General features: G+C 46.0%; 1 protein-coding gene across 7 annotated transcripts in view; it reads right to left on the bottom strand.

Moving 5' to 3' along the window:
• The window catches only part of MCF2L2 (MCF.2 cell line derived transforming sequence-like 2), a 2,345,299-nt gene that overhangs the window by 552,862 nt on the left and 1,766,535 nt on the right, over positions 1-25,902 (bottom strand). For all 7 annotated transcript variants that reach the window (XM_085635348.1, XM_085635350.1, XM_085635347.1 and 4 more), the window contains exon 21: positions 8,129-8,254. In XM_085635348.1, the coding sequence (XP_085491474.1) occupies positions 8,129-8,254 (126 nt within the window). The remainder of the gene's footprint in view (positions 1-8,128; positions 8,255-25,902) is intronic.

Raw genomic sequence — 25,902 nt, 5'->3', positions numbered from 1 at the left:
CTCACCCTCTAGAACACTCCTGAGAGAACCTTCTGCCCCTCAGATTTTCTACCGCACGTTGTGCTAGGGAGTCTCCTTTGAGCTCTGCTCAAATTCTACAGTTGGTTCTAGATTGAGGAGATTTTTCAACTGATTTTTCATCTTTTGGAGAATAGCGGATAAGGAGAAGAAGGGCTTGTTTAGGGCCTGTGCCACCTGTTCAAAGAAGAGGTTATATACTGACGATTCTCATAAAGATTGTATATACTGCCTTTACCCACACCACCAGGCGAAGGAGTGTAAGGTATGTCGTACCTTTTCTAATAAGACTCTGAGGGATCGTGAAGGCAGACTGTTAATTTGGCTCCAGAAACTTAAGACCAGGAAGGACGTCGTGTCTAGAGACAGTGATGAGGCGTCAACTGTTTCAAGGAGGTCTCAGAAGAGAGGTAGATCTCCTCAGGCTCATACCTCAGGGGAGAAACCTGAGAAGGCTCTTAAAAGATCAAATCTGGGTCTTCAGAGCGCAGTCCCTCAAAATCTCCTCAAATTAAGGAAAAGGAGAGTAAGGGTCTTGCTTCAGGGGTAAAGCATTCAAAGAAGACAAGTTCAGAGCCTTCAAAATCACCCCTTAAAATTAAACATACGCTTAAAAAGCCAGCCTCTACTTCGCCTGAGGAGAAATGAGAAAAATCTGCATCGTCGACGGGAACGTCGACGAAGAAAGTAGCGTAGTCGACGAAGAAAAGTGAGATAAAGGTCATTATTAAACCTGTACCCTCGTCGACGATGGCATCGTCGACGGCAGTGTCGACGACGAGAGCGTCGACGACGACGACAGTGACGATGACCACAACTGCGCCGTCGACGACAGTGACAACTGCATCGTCGGCAACGATGGTTACAGCGTCGACGGCGGCATCGGCGACGACGGTGTCGTCGGCGGTTACTATGGCAATCTCGTCGACGAGGGAAAAACCCCCAGAAAAACGGGATTTTGCCAGGGAAAGAAGGATTACCCCGGACATTGAGTCTCCTAGTAAGATAACGCCTCTGGTTCCATCCCACTTGTTGGAGGAGGAGGAGAACTCGCAGGAGGATGATAATGAGGGTCCTTTTGGTTATGCAAGTAGCCCCTCTCAGTTACACGTTAAATGTCAGGAAGATGACTGGCAGGATGAGTATGGGGGTTATCAGGACCGTCCCCGACAACATGATCAGGAACAGATGGTGAGTGTTCCAGCTTCTCTAGTGGCGGATTTGCAGTTCATGTTGGACGACTATAAGAGGAGGCATCCTTTGCCTCATTCTACCCAAAGGATTCCAGTGGGTTCGTCGCACTCTGTTCCGTGTACACCGGTGCGAAGACAAGAGGTACCGGTTCCTGTGCCAATATCACCATTGCCGCAACCGGTTCTAGACACATCTGACGATGAGGAGCAGGAGGAGGGGGAGATAACAGAACCTAGTAAGGAATGGGATGATTATCTGATTCCGTCCCCTTCATCTCCTTCACTGAGGCCTGTGGATTCCCCTCCGGAGGACATTGGAGGGTTCCATAATCTGATGGAGAGAGCCGCGCAGAGATTTGCGCTCAATATGTCATCGGATAAAGCAGAATGCTTTTTATATGATTTCAAAGAGCCGTTTCGCAAGACGGTTAGATCTCTTCCAATTGTGAGTCATTTATGGGAGGAAGGTCTCAAAGGTATGGAGATGCCGGCAACGGTTACTCCAGTGCTTGCTAGACTGGAAAAAAATACAAAGCGCCTTCGGATGCTCCGGCTTGTTTATTAGGTCACCCCAAACCGGACTCCGTTATAACTCAAGCGGCGCAACAAAAATCAAGGAATCCGTCAGCACCACCGGACAGAGAGGGTAGGCGCTTGGATAATGCAGGTAAGAGGTTTTTGTCCATGTCTGCCCTTCTGGTCAAGGCGGCAAATGCCCTAGCCATCCTGGGCAGGTATGATAGGCAAATGTGGTGCGACCTATCACCATACATAGACAGCATACCTGAGGCTGACAGACAGGAAGCCAGGAAGATCCTCCAAGAAGGTGAAAGGACTTCGGCTGAAGTCATAGATTGCGCAATGGACATTGCAAAGTCATAGATTGCGCAATGGACATTGCAACCACAGCCTTCAAATCTTTGGGAGGAGCGGCTGTTTTACGCAGACAAGGATGGTTGAGAGCAACATCTTTTAGGCCTGAAGTCCAGAATAAGATCTTGGATCTTCCGTTCAATGGAGAAGATCTGTTTGGGAAGCATGTTGATGAGGCCTTACAGAGTATCAAGAAGGATACGGAGACAGCGAAATCCCTGGGAACATTACAATATAGAAAAGTTCCTTTTCGTGGCTCAAGAGGTAGAGGCCAAACCTCTTATAGAGGGGGTTATCAACAAGGCCGGTATTCTTCCTACTCCATATCATCTCAGCCATATCGTCAACAATATTCACAGAGACAAAACAGGAGGTTTCACAAAATCTACTCCTAGAGGTCGAGGAGGTCGCCAAGGGAAAGACACCACCCGGAGGCAATGACAGTCTGGTGACACCTATTCCTCATATGTCGCATATTCCCCTGGGTGGAAGAATTTCCTATCATCTTCAAAATTGGCAGCAAATAACGACGGACCAATGGGTCCTCAACATAATACAATTCGGTCATACTCTAGAGTTTCTGGAAATCCCCCCTTGTACACCACCAAGATATCAATTGGTCAAGTATTTACATCAGATGCGTCAAGAAATTTGGACAATGCTCCGAAAGGGAGCAATAGAACCGGTACCGAATTCCCAGAGAGGAAGGGGATTTTATTCCCGTTTTTTACTGATCAACAAAAACGTTCTTCAATGGCGCCCCATTTTGGATCTCAGATCCCTAAATACTTACCTCAAGGATCAAACCTTCAGAATGATCTCCTTCCAGGATATTCTGCTGCTATTAAACCCAGGGGATTATATGACCAAACTGGACTTACGAGATGTGTATTTTCATATCCCAATCTATCCTTCACACAGGCAGTACCTTCGGTTCGTGGTGGCCGAGGATGATTACCAATTCAAGGTGCTTCCTTTTGGTCTGACATCAGCCCCGAGGATTTTTACAAAATGCCTGGCTCCAGCGGTTCTAAGGAGACAGAAACACACACCAAGTGTTTCCTTACCTCGACGACTGGCTAGTCCAGGCTCCATCTGCATCGTCAGCCCAGTTGTCAACAGGGTCTTGTGTAGAACTATTTGCCAGATTAGGCCTCACTCTAAACGAGGAGAAGTCAACTCTGCAACCGTCAAGAAATATCACTTTCTTGGGAGCAATTCTGGATACGGAGGTAAACAGAGCGTTCCCCTCCGAGTAAAAACAGCAGGGAATAATATCTCTATCCCAGGCGTTTATAAAAAGAAGGTCTCTTTCAGTACGCAAGTACAAGTCATTGCTGGGAACTATGTCATCTTGCATTCAACTCGTACCTTTCTGCAAAATACGAATGCGTCTGTTAGAAGAGCAGCTGGATCTTCAGTGGCATTAAGCAACAGGATCCTTCGAAGATATACTGAAAGTGACGCCGATCATGATCCACGCGGCAACATGGTGGACCCGGAATCAAAACATCTTGCAGGGTCTTTCTTTCCTGACTCAACCAGCTCCTATAGTGGTTACGACAGATGCATCCTTGGAAGGCTGGGGAGCATTCCATCAGGATCTGCAGGTCAGCGGTCGCTGGAAATTAAAAGAACAGCAATTGCATATCAATCTCTTGGAGCTCAGAGCTGTCCACCAAGCATTGTTGGCGTTCCTGCCAAGGATTCAATGTGCAGCAGTGTTGGTAAGAACAGACAACACAACAGCAATGCACTATTTGAACAAACAAGGAGGAACAAGATCACTCTCCCTGTCTCGAGAAGCCCAGTTGATATGGGAATGGGCTCTACGACACAAAGTATCCATTACAGCGGAACATCTTCCAGGGGACCAGAACACCAAGGCGGATACTCTAAGCAGATTAAAGTCTGTCTGCCACGAATGGGAGATCGACAACGAGGTTTTGAGCAACATCTTCCAAAACTGGGGAACTCCGACAGTAGACCTCTTCGCGACAAGGGAGAACAAGAAATGCCAGTTCTTCGCAAGCTGGCTTCCCCAACGGGGATCTTGGGGAATGCGTTTTTGATGGCATGGTCAGGCATCTTTGCCTACGCCTTTCCTCCAATTCCCCTCCTGCCGCAGGTTCTTATGAAGATCAAGAAAGAACCATGCAGAATAATCCTGGTAGCTCCGTGGTGGCCCAGACAGCATTGGTTTGTGGAGCTTCTCCTACTGTCAGAGGAGCGCCCGATTTGCCTGCAGTCGATACCGTCTCTTCTGACGATGTGCCAGGGGGAAGTTCTTCATCCGGATCCGAAATCTCTGCATTTAGCAGCCTGGCTCCTGAATACTGCGAATTTCAACATCTGAACATCCCTACAGAGTGCAGGGGGATTCTATCCAGAGCCAGAGCGGATAGTACAAACAAAACATACCGGATGAACTGGAAGAGGTTCTGTTTATGGTGCAAGAGGTCTAACATTCATCCGTTGCTTTCACAAGCTCACGAGATTATTCCATACATCTTGCTTTTGGCTAAGTCAGGTTTAGCTTATGCATCTATAAAGGTACACCTGGCTGCCATTTCACGCTTCAGAAGAACTGCCTCTGGTCCGTCTCTGTGGTCTGATAGTCATCAATTAACTTATGAAAGGACTGTTCTGAGTTTTCCCTCCAATAAAACTTCCACCAGCTCTCTGGCAATTGAACGTTGTTCTTTCCCAGTTAATGAAACAGCCCTTTGAGCCAATTCACAGGGCAGAGCTGAAATTTCTATCGTGGAAAGTTGCGCTTCTCATTGCGCTCACTTCAGCCAGGAGAGTGGGAGAGATTCAGGCTCTCACCGTCCAGGAGCCTTTCTTGCAATTTAAAGAGGACAGAATAATACTCAGGACTAATCCAAGATTTTTTTCAAAAGTTCCAACTGACTTTCATCTGAACATACCATTAATTCTCAAACGATTTTTTCCACAACCATCAACAGCGGCGGAAAGAGCTCTCCACTCGCTGGATGTCCAGCGTTGTTTGAAGTTCTATTTGCCGAAAACTAAGCTTTTCCGCAAGTCTTCACAACTTTTTGTTGCCTTTAGCGCACCCAGAAAGGGTTTCCCTTTGTCAAAAAGGGGTATTGCCAGATGGATTTCCAGTGCCATAGAGTATTGTCATCAGGCAGCAGGTCGACCTCTGAATGCACGAGTCCGTGCACATTCGACAAGAGCAGTCTCCACCTCTACTGCTCTGTTTGCAGGAGTACCGATCCAGGATATCTGCAGGGTGGCGACCTGGACGAGTACGCACACATTCACCAGGCATTACTGCTTGGATGCGGCCACAGGGAGTGATGTGGCGGTGGGAGAAGCTGTGCTGAGGAACCTTATCCAGTAACGGTGAGCCTTCTCTACCATCCCTCCTTCCTTTATTGTCTAATTTTGCACATTTTATTGTTGTTTATTGTATTGGATGCCATTTGCAAGGGATTTTGGATATGTGGAATTTGGTTTTACAGATACCATCTTTATCACGCTATATATGTTCCCTTGTTTCAGGTTCTGGGTAACAAAAAATGTGCATTTATTTACTGCTCGCTATTCTGATTCAGGCATGTGAATCTATGAAAGCTCCAATACTGGAGTAAGAAAACAAGTTACTTACCTATAACTGTAGTTCTCCAGTATTGGACCTTTCATAGATTCACATGCAACCCACCCTCCTCCCCTGAGAGGCTCACCTCGGATTTAGCACAAAGAGTGTTATTGCACAAGTGCACGAAAATCTGAGGGGCAGAAGGTTCTCTCAGGAGTATTCTAGAGGGTGAGAGGCTCTGATTGGTTCAGGGACAAGTTTAGTCCTTTTTTACATAACAAAGGTTATGGGTTGCAAAGGAAAATGGGTCTAGGCCTTTTTTCAGTTTGCTATACTACTAAGCAATGCTTTTTTATGTACCGGAGACTCCCGTCTCGACAATGGGGAATGATTCAGGCATGTGAATCTATGAAAGGTCCAATACTGGAGAACTACAGTTACAGGTAAGTAACTTGTTTTCGTTTTATGTCTCCGCTCTAAAGGTATTCCATGTTAGTGATGCAATCCGTGCTTACATTCTAGTTTCACTTCATCTTGCTTAACCTGACAGTATATTGTTTTTTGTAGTTTACTACTGTGATGAATTATCATGTTTAACTGTAAATGTAAACTTGCTTTAATTAACATCTCTGTTTTGAAGTGAGCCATGCAGGCTTAACAGGGTTTAACCTGTATCACAGATATGTAGAGAATAACTCGAGAAAACTGCCTAATACTCTGTTATAAAACATCTAAACGGAAACAAGCAGTAAAAGTCAATTTAAGCTCAAATAACTATTTCTATTGCGAAGTGGGCCTGTTCACTCTGCCCCATAAGCCCTGTAATTACCATCTAAGTCGAGGCTTGCAAAGGACTCTAATGAGCGCCTTCAGCAATATTTTAAGAGACAGTTTAACAGCGCAGGGAAAGTCATGGGCCCAAATAAAAGATTCGATCAGTCAAGCAGTCCCATCCCTAATTGCCAGAATCTGCTGATGACTGGGATTTCATACAGAACCCGTTTTGAAAAAAATACCATTCTCATATCTTGCCACTTTACTGGCGCGGCCATGTTTACACTTTGTTTTGCCTCTAAAAGAACTTTTTCATTCAGCTAAATTCTTCGTGCAATGCGTATGTGCTGGATCATAATTTGTTCTGGGTATTTTGAATTCGCCCAAAGCAGATGGAAAACGGGCTTTATTGCCATTACAGCACTTCATTCGTTCATCGCTCAGTGCATCTCTCATGCGTCATGCAACACATGACTCTTGTATAGCTCATGCTTTGAACTGAGTTGCCTCCAGCTGCCTAGGTTCAGGTCGCAGGTAGGGGTTTGTGAAGGCACACAATTGAGATCTATAAAGTTGATGCTGAAGGCAGGATGAGTTTCTCACTGTGTCTGTCAGTAGGACATAAAAGCTTGCAAACCACATGCACAGCCACTCCTTTGGCTTCTCTACCGAGTGATAGTTGCATAGGATCCTACCATAACATGTCTACAAGACATCGCCTTTAGCAAAACCAATAGTTCTCAGATCCTCCCAGCAACAGCTCCTCAAGACAACCAGAATTAAAAGGGCTAGATGGGGCAGAAGATCTTTCGCCCATCTGATACCTAAGCTGTGGAATGCTCTCCCACTGGAAATCCGAGCTGCGTCAAACGAAACATCTTTCAGAAAAAATCTGAAAACTTGGCTATTTCCCCACTAACTATGCGGTGGCTCAGCTCTTCACTGGTAGAATTCTCCTTAACTCTGGGAAGCCCTCGGGCAGCCATGCGCTCTATAAATTCACTAAATAAATAAATACCGAGACTTATTGGCAATGCCTCCTAACAGACCTGCCCCTTAGGTGCTGCTTCTAATGTGTGGCTTGTCACAGAATTTGTTTATAACCACATCATGCCACAAACTTCAACAGCACACCACATAATTAAACTCCACTACGTACCACTCTGCAACACAAAATACAATTCCACATAATAACACTCCATAACACACAATCTCACTCCACATAATTCCATTACACTCAATACCACATAATTACTATCCACATAATTGCACTACACAAATCCACTCCACAACACACAATTACATAACTAACTAATCCAATCCAACCCACTCAATTCCACTTCACACCACATACATACACTCCATAACACATAGGTTAAAGACATTGCCATTTATAATGCCAATAGCTCTAACTTTAACAACTGCAAGACCTATTGCATTTCCAATGCTTGTGGTTATTATTTCAAAGATACAAGATGTCATCCAACTTGAAACAGCAGCCACTTCTGATCTGAAAATTACAGTAGATTATACATTTTCTTCTTTCATAACCCTTGGGTGGACTTTTCTGAAGAAATTATTTATACAAACGTTTTTGTATGGATACATTTTGGTGCCAACAAGCCAAAGGTAGAGAATTTTCCCAATTTTATTTTACATATAAATTCATTGCTAGTTAGGTATTAATTGTGTGCATTTTTACCTCGTATCCAGTGATTGCTATTTGGTGCATAGAGTCGTTAACTGATTTAATTATATCCAGTACCGTTGCCAAAGCTTCCTCTAGCTCAGCAGTGCCTTCAGAATTTTTGCAGCATTTCAACATTTCCTGTTAAAGCAAGGCACATATTAACCTTAGTCACGAACTACAATCAACAGTAGAGGCATTTGCGCTTTCAGTATTACTAACAGATAATAGTCAACACTAAATCTATTATAGATTCACATGCTTTTTTTGTCACTTGACTGAGAGTACATGAGGACATTTTAATAGTAATACTTTTTTTGTTGCTAAATACGTGCATCAAGTCATTAGGGCTAATTCTTTACAGCCATTAGAGCCAACAAAAGGCGAAACAAATCTACACTATATAAAAACAAATGCCAATTCTGAAGAGCTACAGTTACAAGTAAGTAACCTACTCCTTTAGGGTTCCTCAAAACATAAAAGCAAATCCTCTGAAAGATGTCGCTACATATCTGGCAAAATAATTTAAAGAAACAATTGTTCACAAGATCTTTCCAAGATTTACTCCCTGTAAGTGGTCCTGGAACATTTCTTTTAACCACTTCTAAAAATTTGAATTAGTCTTCAGACATCAACAGCTCTCTGTCTCTGTGAAGATATGGGAGCACTGTTGGGTTGGAAGATTCCCAGGACAAATCATACCCCTTTAGATGCATCATTGTCCTGCACACTGCTAGGGGCAACTGAACACTAATATGACACTCTCAGTAACACAATAAAGACTGCTAAGAGTTTACATGATGTTGCAATTACCTCTTCCACTGACCTTCCAAGAAGGTAACTTCAGTATAGAGCTGTTCTCTAAGTCCTGGGACAATTAGTGGCTAGTGAGTTGATCCCTGTTGTGTAACTTCCAGTTCTACATGACGGGATCTTTACTGATAATTTTTCATAAATGCTTGAATAATTGTGCGCTGCGTACATGGATCCCAGAGCACATCTATCTATCTATCTATCTATCTATCTATCTATCTATCTATCTATCTATCTATCTATCTATCTATATATATTACCTACTGGCGGTCGCCAGTAGGTAGTTATAGTTAGGACCACGTTTCCATAGGAAATCCGCAACATTCTATTTTGAATAACTTTGAATCCTCGTGAATTTTTCAAAATAGGTGGGGCGCTACGCTCCGTTCCTACCCTGAAAGTCTCGGGGGGATTCGTCAAGCGGGGGCTGAGATAAAAGGGGGGTCCCAAAACGCGTTTTTCCCATGCATTTTTCCATAGGACCTTTAGACACAGCTACAGCCCGAACGGCTGAACAGAATTACTAGAAATTTGGCAGAGAGGTAGTCCTCAGGTCAAGGAAGTGCCTTTTGTAGGTTTGGTGTAAATCTGTTCAGTAGATTCTGAGAAAATAGCCTTTAAATCAATATATATATCTGAGCCAGCTTACGGTGCGCTTACCGTACGCGTACGGTGGCGTGCGCGAGCGCGATTCTGACTGGCTGTTAGATCTTAGTAAACATTCGAATCGGTCAAAACCAGGAAGCGGCGGCCGCCATTTTCTCTCTCGCACTCAGAGTGTGGATTAAAAAACAAAGGACAAAAATATGTAAAGGAGCTGTTTAGCCAGCTCCAAAGCACCTAGCCATGTTGAGGGAGTCCTCAAAGATCCCCCAAGGCCAAAAACGGAATTTTAATTTTTTCGCTAATTTTGCCGATTACGCTTACCGTACGCGTACGGTAAAAATTTATTGAAAAAAAAAAATTATCCACACCCTCCCCACCCCGTGTGCAAATGGTGCCCGAAGGGCACCAATTGTGCATGGATTAACTAATTTAAAAAAAAATAAAATATAACCTTTCACAACGAAGCGCATCATATGTCCTCCATGTGCGCACGGTGCGCGAAGCGCATCGTGCGTACATGGCCCATCTAGCGTAACGTGGGCACGCGGTGCGCGTAGCGCACCGCGTGCCCACCGTGCGTGCACGGCACTAACTGCGTAAAGTGGGCGCGCGGTGCGCGAAGCGCACCGCGTGCTCACTGTGCGCGCACGGTGCGCGAAGCGCACCGTGCGTGCACGGAACGAACTGCGTTAAGTGGGCGCGCACGCCACGAATGGCGTAAAGTAACTTAGCATTTAAAAAAACGTACAAATTCACTGAAAAAACCATAGGTTTCACACACGTTATAGTTAGGAATTAGCATTTAAAAAACCTTGCAAATTCACTGAAAAAACCATAGGTTTCACACATGTTATAGTTAGCGGAAATTTTACTGATAAAAAACCAATGAAATTCCCCCGTTATAGTTAGTGCAGGAAACTATAACTCACGCGACCGCAATCTTCTGCTGATGACATATGTGTCTTTATGAAAAAAAAATATTTGTAATATATGTATAGCTAAAAATTTATGGAAGAAGACATGGGCAAATAAGTGTCTAAATACAGTATTAGCATCAGCAGAGGATTGCGGTCGCGTGAGTTATAGTTTCCTGCACTAACTATAACGGGGGAATTTCATTGGTTTTTTATCAGTAAAATTTCCGCTAACTATAACATGTGTGAAACCTATGGTTTTTTCAGTGAATATATATATATATATATACTGAAAGCGTCCTGGCCGCCAAATTGTCGAAGGCGGAAAACACAGGCACGGACCCCCCAACTCCTGAAGAAGAAATCACGGACTCCCACACAGGATTAGTGGGTGAAGCAGTGCAGTTTATTTAGCAAAAGAATCAGCTCGGACCAGTGTCCTCCATGACGCGTTTCGCTCCTCCTGGGAGCTTGATTATATATATATATATATATATATATATATATATATATATATATATATATATATATATATATCTCTATCCAAGCTCCAAAGTTCCCAACGTACAAGGAGCACTCGAACGGCAACATGCTCATGAAGAGCCTTTATGGTGTACAATCCGCCGGCTGAACGATAACTTTAAGCAGTTCAATTCACCATGGATGCCTGACGCGTTTCGAAGTGTCCCCACTTCTCTTGATTGATTGATGTGAAACTTATATAGCGCAACTGTCGCCCTACGGGCATCCTGGCGCTTTAGACTGGAGAAACATACCAGGGGACAGTGGGAGAATCAAGGGAAGGGCGCAGGTTTAGACTTTGGGATACAGCCAGGTTTTAAGCCCCTTGCGAAATTTGAGCAGGGAATTGCATTGCCTCAGATTCTGAGGGAGTTTATTCCACATGCCAGAAACCACTATGCTGAAAGCCCTTCCGCCCACCCTGGAGCGCTTAAATCTCGGGACTACCAATAGACCAGCTGTGGATGAACGGAGCTGCCTGATAGGTTGATGACGAGCAAACGTTGCCTGTAGGGGGACTGGACCCAGTCAATGCATTGCTCTGAAAACCAGACACAGGGACTTAAAGGAGACCCTTTCCTTGACAGGTAGCCAATGTAGGTCCCTCAGTGCTCCAGTAGCCGAGGAGCTGCGTCGCCTATCAAGAACTAATTTGGCTGCTGCTGACTGGATCCTTTGCAATCCCTGGAAGATATACTGCGGGGCCCCCAAATGTTGGGAATTGCAATAGTCCAGCCTGCTTAGCACCGTACTGCGTACCACCGTAGCTCGCGACTCCCTAGGAAGTAAGGGTAGAATGCTGCGTAGCAGACGTAGAAGGGCAAAGCAAACGTTAGCAGTCTTATTAGCCTGGGATACCATCTGAGGTCATCATCAATAATCACCCCGAGATTGCGTACCTTGCTGACCGGAATCAGAGGTTCTTCCTCTGGGGTAAGTCTGAACTCGGAGGGAAGATGTTTAGGTATCCTGGATGGCGAGCAGAAGTCTACCTCCGTTTTTCCACTATTGAACTGTAAAGAGTTCCTTCTTAGCCAGTCCGTGGTCTGCTGCATACATTGCTGGAATAAATCCATAGACAATGCGTCATCCCCTTCTAAGGAAAAGGCCAGCTGCGTGTCGTCAGCATAATTCACCAGGCTGACTCCAAAAGATTTAATTAGAGGGAACAGGGCTTTGGCAATTGAAGGCGCATAGGACACAGCCCTCATCATTTAAATACTCCGATGCATGCCCTGGATGGGACGCTCTGCTGCGACTAGCAGAGCATTATGGGCCTTGTAGTGTCCTTTGTCTCCAGATGGAGCGCGCAGTGTTGCTGCTGTGACATTCATAGCCCCCAGATGGGCCTCGGTGTGCCGGTGGATATGCTAAATCCGTTGCTGCCCCACAAAGTCTGCCTGCTCGATAACAGACCGCGTGGCCCCCAAATCCTGGGGTGGTGCTCCTTCGCAGCAGGGTGTGCCGCGTATTTATCCAAGTTCCAAAGTACTAGTCGCAGCAGAGCGTCCCATCCAGGGCATGCATTGGAGCATTTAAATGATGAGGGCCGTGTCCTATGCGCCTTCAATTGCCAAAGCCTCTGAAGAGAAGTGGGGACACTTCGAAACGCGTCAGGCATCCATGGTGAATTGAACTGCTTAAAGTTATCGTTCTGCCGGCGGATTGTATACCATAAAGGCTCTTCATGAGCATGTTGCCGTTCGAGTGCTCCTTGCACGTTGGGTACTTTGGAGCTTGGATAAATACGCGGCACACCCTGCCGCGAAGGAGCACCACCCCAGGCTTTGGGGGCCACGCTGTCTGTTATCGAGCCGGCCGACTCCGTGGGGTGGCAACGGATTTAGCATATCCACTGGCACACCAAGGCCCATCTGGGGGCTATGAATGTCACAGCAGCAACATTGCGTGCTCCATCTGGAGACAAAGGACACTACAAGGCCCATAATACTCTGCTAGTCGCAGCAGAGCGTCCTATCCAGGGCATGCATTGGAGCATTTAAATGATGAGGGCCGTGTCCTATGTGCCTTCAATTGCCAAAGCCTCTGAAGAGAAGTGGGGACACTTCGAAACGCGTCAGGCATCCATGGTAAATTGAACTGCTTAACCTCTTCTGTGCCCATGACGAGATAGTCTCGTCATGGAGCACGGTTGCGCTGTGCCCATGACGAGACTATCTCGTCATGAACCCCACCCACTAATGCAACGCCCGGCACAGGAGGGGGAAAGGGCGTGGCACTGAAGGGGTTAAAGTTGTCGTTCTGCTGGCAGATTGTATACCATAAAGGCTCTTCATGAGCATGTTGCCTTTCGAGTGCTCCTTGTACGTTGGGTACTTTGGAGCTTGGATAAATACGCGGCACACCCTGCCGCAAAGGAGCACCACCCCAGGATTAGGGGGCCACGCGGTCTGTTATCGAGCAGGCCGACTCCGTGGGGCAGCAACGGATTTAGCATATCCACCGGCACACCGAGGCCCATCTGGGGGCTATGAATGTTATTATTATTATTACTATTAGGAGCTTATAAAGGGCACTTATACCCGAGGGTGTCCTGGCGCTAGAATACTGAGTATCCCTAGAGAACGAGGGCCTAGTCCCTAAATAACCAGGTCTTCAGCCCCCTCCTGAAAGAGAGAAGTTCATCCGCTTTCCTAATATGCGCTGGCAGGCAATTCCACGCGGTGGCCGCACCATAGGAAAACATCTTTCCTCCCCAGCTGGCCTTTTTTGTCCAGGGCACAACCACTAGATTGCTCTCCGCAGAGCAAAGTGCTTTCCCTGGCACATACCGCTTGAAGCAATTCCTCAGAAACTCTGGGCCAATGCCTTTCAGTGCTTTGAATACCGTACACAGGGCCTTAAATTGAGAACGTCTGTGTATCGGCAGCCAGTGTAGTTTCACAGCAGCAACATTGCGCGCCCCATCTGGAGATAAAGTACACTACAAGGCCCATAATGCTCTGCTAGTCGCAGCAGAGCGTCCCATCCAGGGCATGCATCGGAGCATTTAAATGATGAGGGCCGTGTCCTATGCGCCTGCAATTGCCAAAGCCTCTGAAGAGAAGTGGGGACACTTTGAAACGCGTCTGGCATCTATATTGAACTGCTTAAAGTGATCGTTCTGCCGGCGGATTGTATACCATAAAGGCTCTTCATGAGCATGTTGCCGTTCGAGTGCTCCTTGTACGTTGGGTACTGTAGAGCTTGGATATATATATATATATATATATATATATATATATATATATATATTACCTACTGGCGCTTGCCAGTAGGTTGTTATAGTTAGAACCATAGGAAATGCGTTTTTTGTTTTGCCAATAACTTTGGCACCGTTGGACGATTCTTCGCAAAATTCTCCAAACAAATGTTTCATCCAGGTCAGCTCCTATCCTGACAGTTTGGGGTGATTTGTCAAGTGGGGGCTGAGAGAAAAGGGGGGTCCCAAAAAGTGTTTTCTCCATGTTAATTTGCATAGGAAATTAAAGCCAAGGCTGCAGCCCGAACTGCTGAACGGAATTACACCAATTTTGGCAAAAAGGTACTGCTTGGCTCAGAAAGCGACCTTTTTAAAAATGGTGTAAATCCGTTCAGTAGTTGCTGAGAAATTTAAAAAATAAAAATATCGATATCTAGAGGCGCAGTGGATCCATGGACCCTCCCGACCACGAGCTTTATTCTAATTGGCTGTCAACAGTCCAAACCAGGAAGTGTTGGCAGCCATCTTGTGACTCTGTAGAACCGAGTCCCAATAAAACAGAAAAAAAAGGCGAAAAAAAAGAAAAGGGGGCAGGGTAGAAACACCCTGACCCCCTAGGCCTGCCGCCCAAAAAAGCATTTTCTTTTTTTAAAAAATAGTCCGAATTCGCGCTGGGTGTGCGAATCCGGCCGAGAAAATAAAGTTGTATTTAAGCCCCCGGGTGGGCCAGGTCCTGGGGGCACTGAAAAAAGTGTGGGGGGGGCTCAATCCCCCCCCCCCCCACACTGCCCTGGGGACTGCCACCTCCCTGGGGCAAGATTTATGAGTTGCGAGGGGGGGCACACAGCCCCCCCGCAGCCCTAGGGTCTTCCAACCCCCGGAGCTTTAAAAGAAAAATATACACCTCACACACGCCCCGGGGACCGCCACCTCCCCGGGGCACTAATACTCCAACACGGGGGTCCGTTACGGACCACCGAGCCCCGGGACCACCACCTCCTCGGGGCTGTGCAGTAGGTGGGAGGGGGCCATGCGGCCCCCCTCCTGGAGCCCTCCATGGCCCTGGGAACCGCCAGCCCCCCCAGGGCCATGCGGCTCCCGCCCCGTCATAGCAAACTCTGGTTTGGATTTTGTAAGTGAGAGCAGGTTTCCTGCTCTCACTTACAAAATCCAAACCAGATTGCTTTTCTACACGGGAAGCTGCATGTCAGCAGCTCTCCATGTGGAAAAGCAATGCCGGCTCCCTTCAGGAGGCGGGGTGCCGGTGGGAACGTGAGGGAATTGTGGACCCCCCCACGGTCCCCAACGATTAGGCCAGGCCCCCCGGGGATGGGGTCCCCGGGGCCATGAGTGGCCTAGGAGGGGGGATCCCCTCCATCAAATAGAAAAAAAAAAGAGGCACGGCCACGGGGGATGGGGTCCCCGGGGCCGAAACTGGCCTCGAGAGGGGGGCCACGCGGCCCCTTTCCCGTTTACATTTTTTATTTATTTTTTAAAAAGGGGTCATGCCCTGGGGGATGAGGTCCCCAGGGCCCAAAAAAAGGAAAGAAGGGGGGCCACACAGCCCCCCTTCATAATTATTATTATTTTTTATTTTTTTTAAAGCCGGCATCGCGGCTAGGCCCTGCCCCCTCCCTGCAGCACTCAGCAAACGCGCCCCCTGGCGCGTTGTAAGTTGGGGAATTAATTCCCCCTGAATACTAAGGGTCACTGGCAGCCAACTAGCCCATCCGGTACCTCCAGTATGCGACAGGGAGCTGTGTTGCAGAGAGTTGTTCAGAGGCCACGCCCATTTTTACACCTCTCTGCAACGCAGCTCTGTGGCGCTTACTGGAGGTACGTGGTGGGCTAGTTGGCCCCCAGGGACCCTCAGGACTCAAGGAGAATTAATCCCCCAATTTACAATATGCCTTGGCATATATATAAAACATATTTAAACTTTACAGAAACACAGTCACTGGATGATGTCATCAGTGATGTTATCAGTGATGTCACTGACCATGTCATGAATGATGTAATATGTGACCTCATCAGCAGTGCATAGCTGAACTAACTATAACGGGGGAATTTCTATGGTTTTGTACGAGTGAAATTTCCAAGTAACTAGAACGTCCCTGAAACCTATATTTTTTTTTCAGTGAATTTCTAAGGTTTTTTAAATACTAATTTCTAACTATAACGTGCCTGAAACCTATGGTTTTTTCAGTGAATATATATATATTTCCATAGGAATGGAAATCTGAAGAAAGATTTGCTCAAGCCCACACGATCAATTTACGGGTAGGTTTATTCGTCAAACAGCAGAAAAGGATGACGCGTTTCGACCACGTCCGTGGTCTTGGTCACAGGAGATATATTTATATAATCTGCCAAGTCCGGTCTAAACAGTTACGCAAACCAGATGCCAGCACTCCAAGGTCTTGCTTCCAACGATAATTTCTTCAAATTTAAGGTGAGGCCATAACACATTTCGGCCGTTTACACAGCCTTGCTCACATACAGGGGCTGCCATTTTAAGAAATGTATTATAGGTTTTTATAGGGATGTCATAATGAACATAAAGAAAATACTTATTTAGCTCACTTGCTATTGCATGATTTTAAATACCTATATTTAATTTTTTTCTTTTTTAATCATCCTACAATTGTCAATCTTTCATTATCACAATATTAATGAAAAATGAGACCAAAATATAAATTATGAAATGTCGCGTGAGCCATTGTACAATCATGCCTAGTGGGCTTATTTAATTGACCACTTATTTATGAAGGTGGGGGTCCCCTTCACAGCTGGAGTGAGGCAATCATTACATGCAGCTTTCTGTCTTTCATCTTGATATGTGAAAAATATTAGTGAAAAAATTAAATATACAGTATTTAACATGAGGTCTTTGGCAGCGAAGCCCTAGTGGGCTTATTCCATTAACCGCCTGTTCATAAGGGCGGAATCCCGTTTACTGTTTAAGAGGGACAGAATTAAATCTACAGCAGTATGTTACCAACATCTATCAACACTGCTGTTAAAAATTTGCTGTTACTGTAAATGTATGTACATTTCCTCTTCAATGTTTAAACCTCTTGGGATTTTGCTGTCTAATTGAATGATATAAAATGATTCCAGTTTCTGTAACTCTTTTCTCTATTACCTTCTTGTACCCTTCTTGGTATGGCATCTATAACATAGAATTTGAGATCTTTAACTTGATTGTCATGTTCCTGTGCAAAGTGTTGTGCAAACGGGTAAGATTTGTTTGTTTCTTATGGCTCAAATATGTTGTAGTACCCTTTTGTGTACTTGATGTTTGGTGTTCCCTACATATTTTTTAGTGCACGAACACCCTATCACATAAATCGCATAATCTGTTTTATTTGTACATGCCCTCCTGATTTTTTAAAGAGTGTGCTCGAAAGTTGTGTCATAGTGTGTTTTATTGATTCGGTGCTCACATGCCTTACACTTACTGCATTTACGGAATTCTTGGCTGCCTTTTAACTATGTAATTGGGTGTCTTGAGAAACATTATTGCCGACCAACATATCCTGCATGGAACTCTACTAAAATTGCACCCTAGCTGTCTTGGTACTGAATTACCTATAATGGGATAATTTAGTTTTTTACTAGATGCCAATGTTTAATAAGTATTCTTCTGATAACTGCCTGCGCTGTACTCAAAGTAGTTCTGAAGCTTAATTGTGTCTGGTTGTTTCTTAAGTTTCTTCTTCTTTGCTCCTTGAAAGAGCAACTGGTCTCTATTCTCCTTTTTGGTGATTTGTACTGCTTTATATGTCATCTGTATAGTCCCTCTGTCTGAACCACATTCTCATCATTTGGAATGCTGTGCCAAACTCCTTGTCCTCACTACAATTTCTTTGTAGTATTGAGGCTTCTTTTAATGGAATGCTATCTATTAAGCTTTTGGGGTGGAAACTGTAAGCATGTAAAATCATGTTCCTTGTGGTAGGTTTCTTATATATCTTTGTCTCTACCTTATTATTACTAATGCACACAGTCCAATCTAAGAATACCACTTCTGTTGTGATTATAGAGCATGTGAACTGCAGATTCAGTTTATTGTTGTTAATTTTGGGTACAAATTGCTTGGCACTCTGTTCTGACCCCTTCCATATTATGAAGAGGTCATCTATGAACCTGACCGATAAAATCACATTCTGATTCCATTCTTTTTCAAATTCAGTCTGAAAAACCCAGTGAAAGGATGTGAATTCTGCTTGGAGATAAATGGAGCACCTTGAATTATTCATTCCTCTTTCTACAATATTAAAGAAATAAGCCGAATCCATTAACAATTTTCACCACGAGTCATCCCTCTCTGACCCTGGAGCCTGCGGGCCCTTCTTTGTCAGTTCTTTCCACCACATGCCCTGGTGGACTAAGGGTGCCCCCCACCCCACGGTCCTGATGGAGACCCTTCTGTAAGGAGCAGAATATCCTACACTAACCCTGGGTTGAAATGTTGACGGCTCTATGTTTGGTTTACTTAATGTAGACGACAGTGATAGTTTTACAGTGTCTTTTCTGACATTCTGGTTTTGTAAATAATTTATTGTTTGTTAATGCTGGACAGGCCTTTTTTGTTTTTGATGAATATACTGTTCACTGTCCTCCCTCTCTCACTTACCCTCACTTTTGCACATTGCTTCACCATTCCCTCCCTCCTATCCTTATTAGGCACCTATGCAGAGCTTTATTGACAAATGTGCTTTCTCTTCGAGTGCTGCTCAATTGGGACTACCACGTGTTTGCATCTAAAGACGGCGGCCCGGCCGTCGAGGAAGCACCACCCCAGAGCGAAAGGGGCCGTGAGGTCGGATACACTGGCCTTGATACGGAGGAGCGACGCAGGATTAAGGACCGGTTTCTGTAGCGGGGGGTTCACTGAGGACTTTCTTGTGAGCAGCAATTGTGCGTATCTTAATTTTAAAGGTGAAAATAAATTGCACTACATCCCCCATAATGCCTACAGCACTGTCTGATTACAGCTGCCCCATTCCGGGGCGTGTCATTGTTGGTCAATATATGAGGGGATAGGCACACCGCAGCACGCTTACCTTCCGCCAAAAGCCTTTGAAAAAGCTAATCAGGGAAACGCGTCAGGCATCGCGAAAGGCTGCTTTTAACCTACCTGCTGCAGGAACTCTTCCCATACCTGTGACTGAGGCTGGTAACCTCCGTCGTCTCTTCGAGTGCTGCCCAATTGGGACTACCACGTGTTTGCATCTAAAGACGGCGGCCCAGCCGTCGAGGAAGCACCACCCCAGAATGAAGGGGGCCGTGAGGTCGGATACACTGGCCTTGATATGGAGGAGCGGCGCAGGATTAAGGACAGGTTTCTGTAGCGGGGGTTCACTGAGGACTTTATTGTGAGCAGCAATTGTGCGTATCTTAATTTTAAAGGTGAAAATAAATTGCACTACATCCCCCATAATGCCTACAGCACTGTCTGATTGCAGCTGCCCCATTCCGGGGCGTGTCATTGTTGGTCAATATATGAGGGGATAGGCACACCGCAGCACGCTTACCTTCCGCCAAAAGCCTTTGAAAAAGCTAATCAGCGAAACGCGTCCGGCATCGCGAAAGGCTGCTTTTAACCTACCTGCTGCAGGAACTCTGCCCATACCTGTGACTGAGGCTGGTAACCTCCGTCGTCTCTTCGAGTGCTGCTCAATTGGGACTACCACGTGTTTGTATATATATATATATATATATATATATATATATATATATATACACACTGAAAAAAACCATAGGTTTCAGGGACGTTCTAGTTAGTTAAACATTTCACTCATATAAAACCAGGGAAATTCCACCGTTATAGTTAGTTCAGCTAACTATAACTTGCACCCCCGTAATGGACTGCTGATGATGTCACATATTACATCATTCATGACATGGTCAGTGACATCACTGATGACATCTCAAATGACATCACTGATGACATAATCCACGTGAAAATCTGATGCACTTCCTCACACCTAAATATAACTATAACGTCCCTGAAACCTATGTTTTTTTCAGTGAACTTCAAAGGTTTTTTAAATGGTAATTTCTAACTATAACATACCAGTCGCATTTCCAGAGTGGTGGAGAAAGGTGAGCGTGGCCTCCGAAACACCTTGGAGAGCTGCGGGCCGGCTTGCAGAGAAACAGCTTCGGGCTGACTGATATAGGGAAAGGTGCGGGCCGTTGGCCTGCAAAGGGATAGCTGCGGGCCGGCTCGCAGAGGAACAACTGCGGGCCGACTGGTATAGGGAAAGGTGCGGGCCATCGGCTTGCAAAGGGATAGCTGCGGGACAGTGATGTGGGGAGAGGGAGCGTGAAGGGGGTATCTCGCAGAGAGAGAGAGCTGCAGTATATTTCCAGTCTTGGCTTCAGAGATACAACTGCGGGCCCGAGAACTCGCACACAAAGAGCTGCGAGCCGACCGGTGGTTCGCAGAGGTAGAGTTGCGGGCCCGAGAAGGTTGTTGGGAGCTATGCTTCAGAGAGCTGTGGTCTAACTCGCACAGAGAGAGCAATGGGCCGACGGGCCTGCTAGCAGACACACAGCTACGAGCTAATGGGCTGGCTCGCAGAGGTAGAGCTGTGGGCCCGACGGCTCGCAGACGCAGAGCTGCGAGCCGACGGACTAGCTTCTAAAGGTATAGCTGCTAGCTGGTGATGTGGAGACAGAGAGCGTGAAAAGGGTAACTCGCACAGACAGAGCTCCGGTATATTAAATTGCCACCGGGACCTTTGTTTTATTTTCACTCGCTGCGAGGCACAAGATGGCTGCTAACACTTCCTGGTTTGAAGTGTTAGCAGCCAATCAGAGGCAAGGTTATGTTCTGGAGTTAGGCTCCGCACAGATATATATTTTTCCATTAATATCTCAAAAACTGCTGAACGGATTTACACCATTTCAACAAAAGTGTGCTTTCTGGACCAAGACCTTTCTCCCTGCCAAATGTGGCATAATTCCGTTCAGCAGTTTGACCTGTAGCCTTGTCTAAAGTTTCCTATGGAGAAAATACGTTTTGGGACCCTCCTTTTTTCTCAGCCCCCCTTGACGAATCACCCCCAAACTTTCAAGATAGGAGCTGATATGAAAAGGACATGTTTGGAAAATTTCGTAAAGATTCGTCAAACGACGCCAAAGTCATAAGCACATCAAAAAATGCTTTTCCTATGGAAACTAGGTTCTAACTATAACTATCTACTGGCGAGCGCCAGTAGATTTTATTTATATATATATATATATATATATATATATATATATATATATATATATACACACACACACATTCAGTGGAAAAAAACAAAGGTTACAGGGACATTAGTTAGAGTTATCTCCAGTAGCTATAACTCGTGCCATAAGATAACTGTAACTCTCGCCTTCGCCATGCACAGTTTTTTCATCAATACTTTTACAGCAATTGTTGCATAGATGTTATTAAGGATGTCATAGAAAATGTCATGACTGATGGAATAAGTGGGGTAATTAGCAATGCATGGCGAGGGCGCCAGTTATAGTTATCCAAGGGCACAAGTTATAGTTGCTTGAGAACTCCCAACTATAACTGCTGAATTTCAATGGTTTTGTACGAGTTAAATCTGAGCTTAACTATAACATCCCTGTAACCTTTGGTTGTTTCCATTGAATTTTTAAGTTTTTAAATTTTTTACTGCCTAACTATAACATCCCTGTACCCTTTTGTTTTTTTCAGTGAATATCTATGGGTTGGTAATGCTATTTCCTAACTAACGTCCTGCAACCTGGGTGTGAGTGGTTGTGTTGGTGTGTGAGTTGGTGTGTGACTGGCTGTGTGGGTCTGAGTGTGTTTGGGAGTGGTTGTGTAGGTGTGTGATTAGGTGTGTGAAGGGCTATATGGGTGTGAGTGGTTCTGTAGGCCAGTGAGTGGGTGTGTGAGTGGTTGAGTGGATGTGTTGGCAGTTGTATGAGCTGTCAGTGGTTGTGTCAGTTGCTGTATGGGTATGTGAGTGGGGGTGTGAGTGGGTCTGTCGGTGAGTCAGTGGTTTTGAGGCTCTGTGAGTGGGTGTGTGAGTGCCTGCATGGGTGTGTGAGTGGGTGTGTAAAAGGTTATGTGAGTGGTTTTGTGGGTATGTGAGTGGGTGTGTGAGTGGCTTTGAGTTTGAGTGGGTCGGTGTGTGGGTGGTTGTGTGAGTGCTTTTTTTTAATTGGGGTCTGGATCCACTGATCCTCTATGAATCTAGGACGATCCGGGGAGGATCTGAGTAGGATCCGAGGAGGATCCAGCGAATCCCGGTGTGGTGAATGAAAAAAAGGTTTTTCATCAATTTCCTACCCATGGGCGGTCCCTTACAGATCCTTCCATTACCCTGACCCCTTCCATCACTTTTTAACTTTATTTTCCCCACAAGAAACCAAGTCCCAATGAACTAAATGGCGGTCGCCAATTTTCTCTCAAGTTGCCGCCAGTCACGGCATTGCTGTTGGCGCATGGATTCGCAAATCCAAGGTAGATCCGTGGAGTATCTGTGTCCCTATACATATACAATTAGAATTTTTCATATACTTTTCAAAACTACTGTGTGAGAAGTTGGCCTGATGTATGATGTCACTAGTTCTAGTGTACACCTTATATCAGTCCAAACAACCCTTATGGTGATTGGTTGTAAAGTCAACCTTATAGACCAGCTATCCTAGTGGTAGCATGGACAAGAGCAGTCTTAGGCTAAACTCTGAATGGCATGTGAAGCCAGCTGTGATACCATATATAATCCCTTGAATACCAAATGAAAGGACACCACAACAGATATATATATAAAATAAAGTGTATTTATTCTAGTCAAACCCTCAGCACTCTTTGTGAGATTCGAGGTAAGTACAACACAGTCTTATTCAAGCATACATTAAGTCACACAGGTAAGTAATACAGTCAGGCCCTAGGGGCCACGCAAACCATATACTAAGGAAGTGGTATAAGGACCACTGTCACGGAAATAGAATAGGCCTAGGGAATCGCTGGGGCTACACTACACTACCAACAGTTAGGAAGTGGGAGGCCCACGGGATTCAGGGGCAGAGTGGAAACACTCACGCGTAATGCGTATAATCGATCGGAATAGTACAGTTCTGAAATAAGCAGTTTTAGGACACTTCTGGTATAGCTAGAAAGTCGAGACTCGGAAACTAGACCCTAGGATAGTCACTACCCTTGTGAGCACCGAAGTACCCAAGTTACCTAGCCCACGGGCTGCGAGTGCATAGGTGTGAACTTGCGTCGGGTTTCGTCGTGGACTTCTATGGATGCCTGAAGGAAAGTTGCTGACAGGCAGTCAGTGCAGAGTGTCCGGTGGATCCCAAGGGCGGGATCAAGAAGGAAGAGTACTTGCAAGCAGAAGGGACAGAGTGAAGGTCACTAGCCAGTGACCACGTGGAACCAGGAAGGAACCAGGCGATGTCGTGAAGATTGCAGGTGAAGAGGTGAAGCTTGTCGCAGCAGCCACGGGTACCAGGAGACGTCGAGGACGACCAGGACCAGGAGGCGAGCTGTCCCACGAAGGCTCTTGCTGTCGGCGGCGTCGAAGTCGAACTAGGATTCACCAAGCCTTGGCAAGCGGAACCCACGAAGAATAGAGGACTTGCTTCTGGTGCAGACCAGGAAGGTCTGGGGTGCTTCTCTTTTGCAGAGGAGCAGGAGCCAGTCTGGAGGAGCCAAACCAGCAGTGGAAGTTCAAAGGTGTGTCGTCGCAAAGGCCGCTAGCCAACGGGCAAGCAACCGGACAGACGCGGCAAGCAGGAAAATGCAGAAGGGCCCCACGCAGGACTCGTGGAGTGTGGGGGGCTGATCTTCGGTGCAGATGGTGCTTGGGATTGGGGCTTCTCGATCTCCGGTGCACAACTTCGAGGGTGCCTCAGAAGCTGCGCTGGAAGGTACTCGCCACTTTTCCCAGGTAGCCGGTCCCACGTCTCTCGTCGGGATGTATGACGTTACAACGCATGCTGTTACAACCCATGCTGTTACAACGAAAGTTTTACAACGTGAGTGCATTGACAACGCAGGACATTACAACGCAAGTCTTTACATCGACTTGCACTAGATGGCGTGCTAACATTAAAAAAGTGTAATTTGCTATTCCAACTCCAGTCCACGTAACAGTAGGGAAGGTGTTGGGATAGTAAACTACACTATTTTTAATGTTAGCACGCCATCTAGTGCAAGTCGATGTAAAGACTTGCGTTGTAATGTCCTGCGTTGTCAATGCACTCGCGTTGTAACAGTTTCGTTGTAACGGTAGTGCGTTGTAAAGGTTGTTCCCCCTCTCGTCGCCTCCACGGATCTCAGCTCGGCTGTGGATGTGGATCAGGGTCAGAGAAGTCTGGAAGTCAAGGCTCTGGTCGGGCTCTGCAGTCGGTCCCTCGTAGAACTTCAGCAAAGCAAAGGGTAAGTCTCTTGATGGTGCCTGTTTGCACAGGGTAGCCACTCCTTGGCCACAAGGGAGATTCTTCAGTCTTCTTCTTTCGTCGAATGTCGAAGGTCCAGAGTTTCTGTTCAAGTTGCAGGTTCAGGATAATCTAATCTCCTGGGGCCCAGCTACCACTTTTATACTAATCTGGGGGGCTGGGTTGCCTTCTAGGTCACGCCTTATGGGTGGGACCTGGGAGGGGGGTGGTTACTCCCCCTTCCCTTTGTCCAGTTTCGCGCCAGGACTGGGGCTGGTGTGCCCCAGCACCGGTTTGAACTGGACTATGCATGGGACACCTTGTGTGCCCCAGGCAGTGTCTCGTTTCTTTCATCCCTCCCTGCCCCAATACACTAAGGCCTGTCTGGGGTGGTGCTCGCACCTCCCAAGGCAGGAAACCTATTGTCCAAGCCTCCCGTGCCGGGATCACTCCCAGCAGCAGGAGGTCAGACTTGTGTCGTGGCAGCAGCATCCATTTTGTGATGCTGGGGCTCTGGTTAACTTTAACCGGGTAAGTAGGTTTCAACATGTCTTCTCCCTCTAGAAGGGAGGGATAATATCCTCATGTCCAGAAATGGGATGGGGGTATTATTCCAAAGTGTTAGACACCTTACACGACATGTTTCGATAAAGCCAAACCATAGTTACCATAACCGTTTAAGATTATAAGGCACTTTAAGAGTATATGGTAGGCTATATCATAGAACAGCTATAAGGACATGGTTCCGAAAGCTGCAGACAGGCTTAGCTCATGCTAGAGCACCATCTCACATGTTACCAAGCACTATGCCTCCAGGATTGTTAAGGCCTGCCATAGGAGTGACTGATAGGTACACATGTGTCTATATATAAGGTAGGTATAGGAATACTACACCTAAGCAAGGGGTGATTACACGACCTTGCCCCAGCTGAGTGATCAGCCAGTTGTGTCATAATGGAATGCCAGGACAGGGGTGGCATAATACATGCTGCAGCCCCTGGTAGGCCTAGGGTACACCTATGCCCTGGGTACCTAAGGTACACTGTACAGGGGCCAATAAGGTGATCCTATCCAAATGGGTTATGCACCTAAAGTGCATAGTATTAATTTAGAGAGAGAACAGCAGGGCTGTGGGTCTGATTAACAGGCCCACAGCCACATCTAAGTCGAAAACCAGTAAAGCAAAAGCAAAAAGTGGGGGTGAACATAGAAAGCAGACCCTACTCTCCTAAATACTGAACAGATTTACACCAAGTCAGAAAAAGGCACTTCTTTGGACCAATACCTACCTTTCTGCCAAATTTGGT

The sequence above is a fragment of the Triturus cristatus genome, chromosome 11, assembly GCF_964204655.1.
Source record: "Triturus cristatus chromosome 11, aTriCri1.1, whole genome shotgun sequence".
Classification (NCBI taxonomy): Eukaryota; Metazoa; Chordata; class Amphibia; order Caudata; family Salamandridae; genus Triturus; species Triturus cristatus.
The sequence above is the reverse complement of the archived record's forward strand: the minus strand, read 5'-3'. Positions and strand labels throughout refer to the sequence as shown.